General features: G+C 40.9%; 1 protein-coding gene across 1 annotated transcript in view; it reads left to right on the top strand.

Moving 5' to 3' along the window:
• Nucleotides 1-4589: 4589 nt before the first annotated feature.
• Nucleotides 4590-12182, top strand: part of LOC137634234 (transforming growth factor-beta receptor-associated protein 1-like) — a 76793-nt gene continuing 69200 nt past the window's right edge. Inside the window, exons 1-2 of the mRNA XM_068366510.1 lie at nt 4590-4749; nt 10556-10608. Coding sequence (XP_068222611.1) covers nt 4696-4749; nt 10556-10608 — 107 coding nt within the window. The 5' untranslated portion in view covers nt 4590-4695. The remainder of the gene's footprint in view (nt 4750-10555; nt 10609-12182) is intronic.

Genomic DNA, 12182 nt, shown 5'->3' with positions numbered 1-12182 from the left:
AAAGAAGGCTACAGGGTCCCCTTCATAGCGGATCCACCCCCTCTTATTCCAGCCACCCAGACAGAATGGTTGGCTCCCAGGGACCCGTTGAAAAGGGCCACCCTGCAAAAAGAAGTTTCCTCCATGTTAGAGAAGGGAGCCATGGAAGAAGTCCTTCTCCCAGGGCCAGGCTTCTACAGCCGCCTGTTCCTGGTGGAGAAAGCAACGGGGGGGTGGAGACCAGTGATAGACCTGTCGGCCCTCAACAAGTTTGTCAAGAAGACGAACTTCAAGATGGACACCCCAAAATCCGTCCTGATGTCCTTGAGGGAGAAGGATTTCATGATGACGATCGACCTCAAGGACGCGTACTTCCAGATCCCGGTCCACCCGTCGAGTCGGAAGTTCCTCCGGGTAAAATGGGGCTCCTAGATCCTGCAGTTCAGGACCCTCTGCTTCGGCCTGTCGACGGCCCCTCAAGTGTTCACGAGGGTCTTCGCGACGGTCTCAGTATGGGCTCACGAACGAGGTATCCGTCTCATCAGATACCTGGACGACTGGTTGCTCCTTTCCAGCTCAAAGGCCCTCTTGGAAGAGCAAGGGAAGGACCTCCTCCGATTCTGCAGGAGTCTGGGAATCATTATCAACCTGGAAAAATCGAACCTAACTCCATCCAACAGAATGGGGTACTTGGGTATGACGTTGGACACCGTGCAGGGGAAGGCCTTCCCCTCGGAAGACAGGATACAGAACCTCATCAAAATCATTCAGCCGTTCCTGTCGGAGCATTCCAGGAGGGCAAAAGACTGGCAGAGGCTGGTAGGTCACCTGGTCTCATTAGAGAAACTGGTTCCCCAAGGGAAGATACGGCTCAGACCCGTACAATGGAACCTCAAGGGCCTATGGTCCCAGACAGGCTCTCAGAAAGCGTTGATTCCGGTCCTTCCGGACACGAGAGCAGCCTTAGAATGGTGGCGATGCCAGTCGAACTTCCTCAAGGGGATGCCCCTCGGGTCCTGTCCCCCCGAGTTTCTCCTGTTCACAGACGCTTCCTACCTAGGGTGGGGAGCCCACCCGCGGGAGGAAGCAGCAAGCGGTACCTGGTCGGAGACCGAAAGGCATCTCCACATCAACGTCCTGGAGCTAAAGGCAGTACAGAAGGCATGTCTGCACTTTGCAAGTCGGTTGAAGGGAAACACCGTGGCCCTGATGTGCGACAACGCCACGGTGGTAGCCTACATAAAGAAGCAAGGTGGCATGAAGTCAAAAGAACTGTGCGACCTCACCATAAACATCCTGCATTGGGCGGACGAGCACCAGGTGGTACTTCTAGCAAGGTTCATCCCCGGGAAAAGAAACGTGCTAGCCGACGTCCTCAGCAGAATGGGTCAGATAGTAGGGACGGAGTGGTCCCTACACCCGGAAGTGGCCAGACTCATCGTTCAACGCTGGGGCTCCCCGGTGATGGACCTCTTCGCAACAAAGCTCAACACCAAGCTACCGGTCTATTGCTCCCCGGTACCAGACGAAGGAGCAGCCCTAGAAGACGCCTTCCAGCACAAGTGGGACAACCTGGACGTATATGCCTTTCCCCTCTTCACGCTGTTAAGGCAGGTGCTCAACAGAGTAAGAGCCTCCCAAAACCTAAGGATGACTTTGGTAGCGCCCTGGTGGCCGGAGAGAGAGTGGTTCGCGGATCTAAAAGACCTGGCAAGCCATCCGCCTTGGCCTCTGCCCCCCAGGCCAGATCTGCTGAGTCAACCTCACTTCCTCAAGTTCCACGACAACCCTCTCTCTCTTCGCCTTCACGCCTGGAGACTATCGAGCGGCTCCTGAAGAAGGAGGGGTACTCCTCCCCCACAGCTAAGAGGATGTCCCTATACCTAAGAAAATCCTCTACCGTGGTCTACCAGGCGAAGTGGGCCGCCTTTACGAAGTGGTGCTCGGCAAAACACATAAGACCTCTTAAAGCTTCGGTCCCTGACATAGCTGACTTTCTCGTGTACCTTAGGGATAAAATAGGGATGTCAATCCCAGCTATTAAAGGAGTACGAGCAGCCTTAGGCCAAGTCTTTCTCCTGAAAGGCATCGACCTGGGGACCTCGAGACACATAGCGATGCTGATTAGAAGTTTCGAGCAGTCCTGTCCTCCTCAAGCCAGGAGATTGCCCAGATGGGACCTGGCCAAGGTTCTGAAAATGCTGTGTCGTCCTCCCTTTGAACCCCTCAAAGATATCGGGGACAAAGACCTCACCCTCAAGACAGTCTTCTTGCTAGCCTTGGCTTCAGCTAAGAGAGTAGGTGAGATCCATGGTCTGTCCTACAACGTGGCACACTCCAAGGGGTGGAGGGAGGTATCCTTCAAGTTCGTACCCTCCTTTGTAGCGAAGACTCAGAACCCAGCAGTCTGGGACCCGAGGTTTGAAGGTTTCTCAATTCCGGCCATCCCCAAGACAGGCAATACGGAAGACCTGAAGTTATGCCCAGTCAGGACGCTCAGGAAGTACTGTACCTGGAAAGGACGGCTCATCTCCGCCCAGGTGCCAAGAACCTCTTCGTCTCCTCAGGTGTTAATAAGAAGCAGGTCTCCAAGAACACTATTTCCTTCTGGCTGAGACAAGTCATCACTAGGACTTATGAAGAGGACAAGGTGGCAGTACCAGGCACTCCCCGCCCCCATGACATCAGAGGCCTGAGCACTTCCTTGGCCTTTGAGAGAAACATGGCAGTGGGGCAGATCCTACAGGCCGGCACTTGGTCGCACCAGTCGACCTTCACTGCCCACTATCTCAAAGACTATTCAAGAAAGTCTTTGGATGGATTCTCCATTGGGACAGTCATCGCCGCTCTTCAAGCTGTGTAGCGGCAGGCTAGAAGACGTCCCCAACGGTGAATAGACTCGTCCCTACTTCTTCAGGAGAAGATGTTAAGAGGTGAGTCTTAAAAATAATAAGCGTAAGGTTTCCGCAGTTACCCTCTATCCGCTCTCTGTAACCCCCGCATTCCTTAGCCCTCCAGGCACTATATGCCAAACCAAGTGGAAGAATGGCTCTCCCACCTCCTAAGGTGTAAGTCTCCTATAGAAAGTAGTTCTCGGTGAGTATATTGTGTCGGAACAAATCAAAAATTTTAAACAATTTTTATTTTTCCTAACATACTCACCGAGAACTACTTTCGGGTAATGGCCCTCCCGTCCGTCCCCGAGTGCCATTCTTCCATTGCCGAGTTGGGCTAAACGTCGAACTTAATGAGGATGCTGACCCGGGAAGGCAGTGACCTGCCCTGATCCTGCCCTCAGGGAGTATCCTGGCGGCGGGGGTAGAAACTATATGGAGCGAGATAGGGGGGTAACGCGGGAAAATCTTAGTCGAGATTGAGAGGTCAAGTGACTCTCCTATAGAAAGTAGTTCTCGGTGAGTATGTTAGGAAAAATAAAAATTGTTTAAAATTTTTGATATATATACATATATATATATATATATATATATATATATATATATATATATATATATATATATATATATATATATATGTATATATATATTATATATATATATATATATATATATATATATATATATATATATATATATATATATATATATATATATATATATATATATACAGTATATATATATATATATATATATATATATATATATATATATATATATATATATATATATATATATATATATAATGCATAGGTATGTATGTATATGTATATTTGAGTGTGTGTGTGTGTGTGTGTGTAAAACTACACATTAATAGAAATGGCATTTTTTCAGATAAATAATGAAATTAAATCAAAATCTCATCTGTATAGTAGGCTAATAATTTTTGTGTTCAGGTGAGTTAAGTGGAAATATTTACAAAAATGTATTTGTTTTCTGTATTAGCATCTATTTTACATATATATTCAGGGAATATTTATTATTGTGAAATACATTTCAATCAATTATCAAAAAGCGAAAAAAATAAGCTCTCTAACACGAACTTCTACGTCAGTGGAGTGCTTACGAAAAAGAAAAAAAAAATTCTAATTTGGGGTACCGAAAATGAATTAAGCACTGTGATGTATTGTTCAAGCTAGCGTTTGGTGTAAAAAAAATATGAAATTATGGAGAATATGTTAAACGTTTAAATAAAAACATGTATAAAGGGGGTCATGGTAATGTAAATTTATGCCGATACAAGATTCTAGTGTGTGGTGAAACAATGACCTTAGTTTAAAAATTAAAGTCTTAGTTTTAAGAACAACGAAATTGGTATTTACTATAAGAAATGGGCGATTGTTGCTTAGTTTTGTACTATTCTTTGTATGACTAATATGATTAGGGACAATAACTTGGTATCCATCAACTAACATGTGAACACCAGTTTATTGTTTATTTCCATTGTTTACTGTTGGTATTTTTTTTTTATTATTATCCCTTGAAATATATCCAAGTTTATTTCTAAAATCTTCTACTTGATTTAGAATAACGTTTGAAGTTTATTATAAGTGACCCACAATTCTTTCAACGATATTTGGTAAAAGGAAATTATAAAGCTAATCGCTCCCTTTTGCCAAAAGTTAAACATATCGCTCCTCTTTGTTGAAATCGACGTAAACAATTGGGCGATGTCAGAAGGTAACTTTTACTACCCGGATCGTAAACGTCAATATGTAAACGAAACTATTTTTTCTTACGGAAGTTTAATTACGCCAGAAATATGGCACTGAAGGCATTTGATTTAGTGTCAGTATTAGATCGAGCTGATCTTAAGGTAAGTTTTATTAACATAATAAGTTAAATATAGCTAACATAGCCTGAATTTAAGATTGATTAGGTCTTGGCCAAACTGACTCGGCCCACTCTAGACCACAGTTTCACTTAATTTTATACGGGGCTCGGGGTGTCTGCCGTTTATGGGGACAGGGATATCTTTCTTATTACTAGCCAAATCGTATTTCATTATGGGGTTGATGTTCTTTACAATTTTCTAACATACCATAATATGATGTTAATTTATCGTTTTGACTAATAACACAATTTACCTTTACCACGGCAATATTTTCTAAGTTCAGCATGGTCCGTACGCAAGTCACGGGTAGCTCCTGCATAGTTTCCAACTTTCCCGATAGACAGAGCCCGTGTCATCCCAGTCTAAGAAACGTTCTGTTTTACAAATTAATACTGTCCCGTCAATCTACATATTTACCCCTTAGTTAAGTATGTAGTTTTTAAGGACACGTCATGTTTAGTGACATTTGATACTGCTGGGATATTTATCATGAAATGTTATGTTAGAAAAAGGCCGTTACAATGCGTCGTACGCTGAAGCCACGGCCAACTTACTCGGTCGTAAAATTTCCCGCAATCATTGTTTCCTGCCTGATTATAATAACACCCGTTTGGCGGCGCTCGATTCGCATATCAGCTGGTCGCGCAAGCATGAACAGTTTTCGATGTTCGTACGTATGTTTTCGCTAATTTCAACAATTTTCATTTTAATCTCTTGTTAAGATTGTTATTTCTTTCGAAATCGTCCCAAAATTATGCCGAATACTATTTTGTTTTATATACAAACAAAGGTTAGGTTATCCAGCATCTAGTTAAGATATTTCGTCAGATAAAGCCAGTGTCAAACAAAGCAACTGAACTAACCCTTTCGTGGGCCGCGTGATTTCAAATTTTTAATCCCCCCCATGACCCGAGATTGACCTACAGCCAACCCTTTCCAACTCTAACCGCCGTGATGGATAGACCTGTTCCGTATAGTTTCTCTGTGAGTGATATTTTCGAGTTTATCTCCCGTATTGATCAGATTGATGCAATTAAGACCCTCAGATATATACATCTACGTGATTTCACTCGTGTTACCCCCGAATTCTTTCACTATTTATTTCGAGAAGGCCTCTTAAGGGATTTTAGAGGTACATGTAAAAAGTGTAAAACAGGTGATGTGGCCCTGATGTGGTTTTAGCGACTACGAAATTTAAGGTAAGCCTGAGTAACCTATAATATGATCATGTGGATAAGATATAATTTTGAGTGCTGCCCAAAGCTTCTTTTCTGTAGGAGAGAGACTTACGAAGGGGGTCCGGGGGCTTGCCCCCGGGTAGGGGTAGTGACCTGGGAACTACTAGGATTGGTTAGGTTTGGTTTGTGGAGTTTGTATGTTAGCAACAGTGTTTGGGGGGTCGCAGGGGGGCGTCAGCCCCCCCGTTTAGTTCACGATGAAGGTAAGGACATGGAACTTCTTTTCTGTAGGAGAGAGACTTACGAAGGGGGTCCGGGGGCTTGCCCCCGGGTAGGGGTAGTGACCTGGGAACTACTAGGATTGGTTAGGTTTGGTTTGTGGGGTTTGTATGTTAGCAACAGTGTTTGGGGGGTCGCAGGGGGGCGTCAGCCCCCCCGTTTAGTTCACGATGAAGGTAAGGACATGGCTTGTAGGTCAGGTTAGGAGGGGAATTTTGGGTTAGTTGTCCATTTTTCTCGCACATTTCCGACATCCATGACCAGAGGGTTCCTAGTATGTAGATTGTTGGGACAAGCATTTACAAAACCAGTGAATTTAATATTTCATTCCGTGATCATTCCCGCGAAAAAGAGCAGATTTTCCTACTTAGTTTCCAACTTTCCCGATAGATAGAGCCCGTGTCATCCCAGTCTAAGAAACCTTCGGTTTTAGAATTTAATACTGGTTTTACAATTTAATACTGTCCCGTCAATCTACATATTTACCCCTTCGTTAAGTTTGTAGTTTATAAGGACACGTCATGTAATCATTCCCGTAAAAAGAGCCGATTTCGGACTTTTTTTTTACTCGATTTCAAGAAACATTCGGTTTTACAATTTAATACTGTCCCGTCAATCTACATTATTTAACAAATCATTCCCGTAAAAAAGAGCCGATTTCGGACTTTTTTACCTCGATTTTCGGCCGGTCAAAGGGCTGTCCCCATAAACGGCAGAGGCTCCTAATTATGTTTGAAATCCCTTCCAATAACCCATCAGGTCATGAATATGTATGTCCCCTATAGATGTAACATTAGCAAAGGACTATTGATGGAAACATGCGTTTTAGGTGGATGAGTATGGATAAAAGTGTATTAGGTAATTGTTTACAACACCACGCTCTCCATTTACTCCAAAATAATGGAATCCTGCAGTTCTCATCTTCTTGCACAGTAATTAGTTGGTTATTTAAATTCTGGGAAAGCAATAATTAGCAAGATATGTTGAGGAAGGGGGAACGCCTTATAAAAAGAAAATAGCTCGGTTTCCTCACTAAACGACTTGGAACTGACATGTCAACATAGTCACCCAAACAGAATTTGTGATGCCAGCGTACATAAACAGAAGTTTGTGATGCCAGCGTACATTTGATATACTGTATGTTTAAAATATACTTAATCTAAAATTGAGTGATTACTCAAAAGTGTCACTATTTGTATATTGCATATTTTATGGACACTTTTGAGTAATTAATCCATTTTTAATGAAGTATATTTTGAATATACAGTATATCAAATGTACGCTGGCATCACGAACTTCTGTTTATGTACGCTGGCATCATGAATTCTGTTTGGTTGACATGTCAGTTCCAAGTTGTTTAGTGAGGAAACCGAGCTATTTTCTTTTTATAACGCCTTCCCCTTCCTCAACATATCTTGCTAATTATTGCTTTCCCAGAATTTAAATAACCACCTAATTCCTGTGCAAGAAGATGAGAACTGCAGGATTGCATTATTTTGGAGTAAATGGAGAGCGTGGTTTTGTAAACAATTACCGTGTATTACGCAGATAAGGTATACATCTACAAGTTTTTAACTTCGTCTTCTTCGACTAAAGCTTTTCCCGCTATGCAGGGTCGCTATTTTTAGAGAGCCGTTTCCAAGCTCTTTTATCTCCGATATCCTCCATTGTGAGATCTTTCTCCGGTATTATTTTACTGTATTACAGGGCAATGTAACCTAGGAAAAAAAACTACTTTTTCTTATAGAAAAAAATACGCTCTCTTCACGTTATTTACTACAGGAAAACATATATTTTCTGTTCGAAATCAGAATCTGTAATACAGTAAAACTTTACCTAAAAAAGTACAAAAATGGTACAGAACCTAACCTAGAAGTTCCCAGGTCACAAACCCAATATAATGGCCTTTGTTATATGTATCATGTTAATCTGTGTCACTTCACTGACGTTATGATAACGTTAACACTGTTACGATAACATTATATATACAGTAATGGTTTTTTTCCGCCACTGGCTCGCTTTGCTCGCATGAAATTAAAGCATCAAGCTCGTATGTACTGGCAAGCGGTAATGTTGAGCTGCGCACGCTAACATTAGTAATGTTACGCTAACATTAGCAACGTTAAATATAATGGTTCTTGTTCCTCGCTTACGATCACAGGAAAATAAAACATCAACCTCGTATGCACTGGCAAGCGGTAATGTTGAGCTTCGCACTCTTAACAAAATATAGTAAAACTAACACATTAAAGTTAAAAATATTAATGACTTACTTTTATGACCGTGATGACGTAGCGTGGGTCACGGGGGTGTTGTGACTGAGTCTGTGGCGTCTTAACTGCTTTGCCTTAGTTTAGTACTGCACTTGGAAGACTGTAAAAGTTGGTATATTACATAACGAGAATTAAGAAAATTATCAACATTGGAATTCACCAAAATACTTTTAAGTATGGATTATTGAAGTCATTACAGTTTTCTAAAACTTTGATCGTAAAATATGCAAAAAAGACGTCACTGGAACTAACAAAGACCTGACTTGGGCAAAGGGTTTGTTGGAAGGGGGGGGGGGGGGGGTAAGGAAATATTAACCCCCCTGTGCAAACTTTACATACGTATGGATTTGTGATTGGTTAACGGAAAAGCAACGGAGTCTAGAGAGTAAACATGAATGAACCAGAATGGGATACTTGTCCAGAGCAAGTATTTATGTGAAATCTGGAAATGACAAGGTAATAACAAAATGTATAAAAGTAAAATAGAAAGATAAAATGGAGTGTATGATAAATAATATTTGATGGGTATATAAAATGAGGTGATTTTATAAGGTATCGGATAATAAAACGAGTAATTCTGGGGTCAAATGTAATATGTATACGAAGGTATTACATAAAAGGAATGGTATAGTTGAACTGGATCAAGTAATAGACTTGAACAGAGCTGGTAGAGAAGACGAATACAGTAGTTACATTTCACAATTAGAGAAGAAGAAATCCTATTGGTGGAGGAAAAGTCTCTGCGCAGGGAGGCGGGGTTTTTGCACAGAAGGTCGAAACCTGCTATGTACAAACGAACGAACGGGAGCGACTACAACCTGCAATTAGAATGAGAAAAATTAAATGAAAAACACTGCTAATGTTAACATGTTACGCTAACTTTTGATCCATATCACACGTTGGCCGCTCTGGTTACCATATTTTTTCATGAGACAGCCTTTGCAACTGCACCTATAAAGTTTATCCAGTTATACTGTTTTGTCTTTTTCTTCGTTTATTATACATCCAAGAAGGTAATGTATAGAGAAGAAAAGGCTTATTTTACGTTTATATATCGTTTCCCCTGTATGTTTTCCCCACCCAAAACCCCGAGTTTCCACTGGGGGTCCCGCATTATCGTAGGATGTAGATACTGTATATATATATTTCGGAAACTATTCATTTGCGATGGGAACGAGTGTCATTTTCGAAGAGAGCGTAATTTTTTCTATTAGAAAAAGTAGTTTTTTCGTAGGTTACATTGCCCTGTAATACAGTAAAATAATACCCTTCATGGAAACGCTCCTTCATTGCTCCCAAAAACTCATTATCAATCTTCCTTTAATAAGGAAATTCAACACCATAGTGCATGTGTTGGAGTGGGAAAGACCTTTCCCCTGTTAAGTTAACTGAGGTTTGGTGAGGGAACCTTACAACTCGAATATAATACGGTATTGACATTAGTCATCACAGAAAGTGAGGTTGCCAATGCTTTGTTCCATTGTTAAGGAAAAATTAAGTAAATTATTTTTTTGTACACAACAACCAAGTTTATCTGGACAAAGTTGCATGGAAGAAAGTCTTGGAAAGTGCAAGATTGTGTAAGTAGAAATACCACAAGAGTCAAATTAATCCAAGGTGAAGTTGTAAATATTTACTGAATTCTAACCTAACCAGTCAATGCACTTGGCTCCAAACCCCTCAACCTAACCCAGGGATGCTACTGTATATCAACAAGAGGGAAATACAGGAATGTATCCTAACCTAACCAAGGGTGCCAGCTCCTGTGAAATATGTGGACAAGTAAGTAATTGTTAAAGGAAATTGCAATGCTGGAAGACATGTTTATTTCCATTAATCAATTCAATTCTAACTCCATTAGAGTAATAGCCTTCACTGTCTTTTTACATAAATATTGCACATTCAGGTTTTGGTATCATCATTTTTGCTCTACCTATGTAATTATGACAACTGGTTTTTTAACCTGTGAGGGAAATGGAAATAAGATTTTTCTCTTTTGGACTATTGTATACTGCTTCATTTGAAACTAGTATATCTTCATTTATGTTTTTGTTACAGATTGAGTGCTTTGAAGCAAGTGGGAAAGATCTTTACTTAGGTTCGGATGACAGGTAAGAAATTAAAACAGAATTGTTTCTTCACAATTAGCAATTGATAATAATATAGTAATAATAATTCTGTATTACTTTCACCAACTTTGTTGCAAAGGTTATGTTTTGATAGGTGTGTATTGATTTATGTTTATGTTTGTTTATTTTTTATTTGCATAATTCAAAAACTATTTTACCAAATTTTATGAAATTTGGTTGGATAATTGGCCATGATCCAAGGATAATTTGAATAGATTTTGGGAGTCAATGGGTCAAAGGTCAAGGTAAAGGTAACAAAAAGTGCAAAAACATCTTTTGCTATATTGTGGTCAATTTTATGTAATTTGCAAGAAAATAGTGCCAAAATGTGCATACTGTAATTCAATTTCCTATCTTGTGATATACAACATGATCTGTTGCTGTTATTACCCCTTATTAACAGTTGGGGTCCAAGGTCAGGGAGTTTGTGTAGCAATTGTAAAATACAGTAGTATGAAAATTAATGGTTTTAAGCAATCATAAGATATACTGTTCTAGCTTGGAGATGTGATGCTGTTAATCAATACCCTCATATGAATTAAGCCAAAAACGGGACAAAAGACCAAGAGCACATAGAAAAACGACTAAGCCAGCAAGTCCAAAACAGAAGGATGTCCTAGAGGGCGCTCGTGTTAGATGTTGGTGGCGTGGTCCAAGTGTGGTTTCTAGGGCCTCTGTTACGGCCCTTCCCTTTGATGAAGGAATTATCTAAATGGAAGACAGCCTGTGAATAGTGGTTTTCACACGCCCCTGATGTATACACGACACCCACAAGGTGCTCGCGCGAGGGTAGTAACCTCTGTATTCCATGCTTTTATCTTTCTCTGGTATATTTGGAAGATTTATATCAGAAAAGTGTAAAGATGGACCCTTTTCACCGGGCGTCACAGGTCTCTCCCCAGAAATAGATTTTTCCTTCGTCAAAATCCCTTAATACTTTGTTTCCATGGTAGCAAATGTGGGGTTGGTGAAGGTATGCGTTCTACTGAGTGCCTTTTCTAGTTAGGCGTGTCTCTTCAGCATAGCTAGAATTTGGCTGTAAAAATTCATTACAGTACTGAAGTAACTAGCGAGTGGCAGGAAATTCCTGCCTCTGCCAGCACACTTTGTAGCCACTGTTTACAGGCACCGGATAATACAGTATAGATGTACTCCCAGTGCCATCAACTGCATGTTTTAATCCTTTGTTTTTTTGTTCAGGTAATTTTTGGTAGTTTATTGTGTGCAAGAGGTATTAACTAAGAAAAAAGGTTTAGCAGTTTTCTCGATAACTGTGGCTGACTGACAGTAGTCTGTATAATCTTTCAATACTGTATATACTTTTTTGTTCCTGTATGACAGTATTCTTGTTGTTGTTTATTCCCTCACAATTGGGAAGGAGAGCCTGCTGCTGCAGAGTTGAAGGGGAGGGGCGCTGGCATTCTTATCATCAGCGTCTTTCGGTGTCCAGAAGGTGCTTGAAATGTATCTCCTGTTGGGGCTATCTTCATAGAATTCCTGGCTTCTCTTTTCTTGGAATGTTGTTGCTTTTGGCTGGGATGCCACACAGCTTTGTC

This window comes from Palaemon carinicauda, chromosome 44, assembly GCF_036898095.1.
Source record: "Palaemon carinicauda isolate YSFRI2023 chromosome 44, ASM3689809v2, whole genome shotgun sequence".
Taxonomy (NCBI): domain Eukaryota; kingdom Metazoa; phylum Arthropoda; class Malacostraca; order Decapoda; family Palaemonidae; genus Palaemon; species Palaemon carinicauda.
This window is presented reverse-complemented; position numbering and strand designations above follow the sequence as displayed.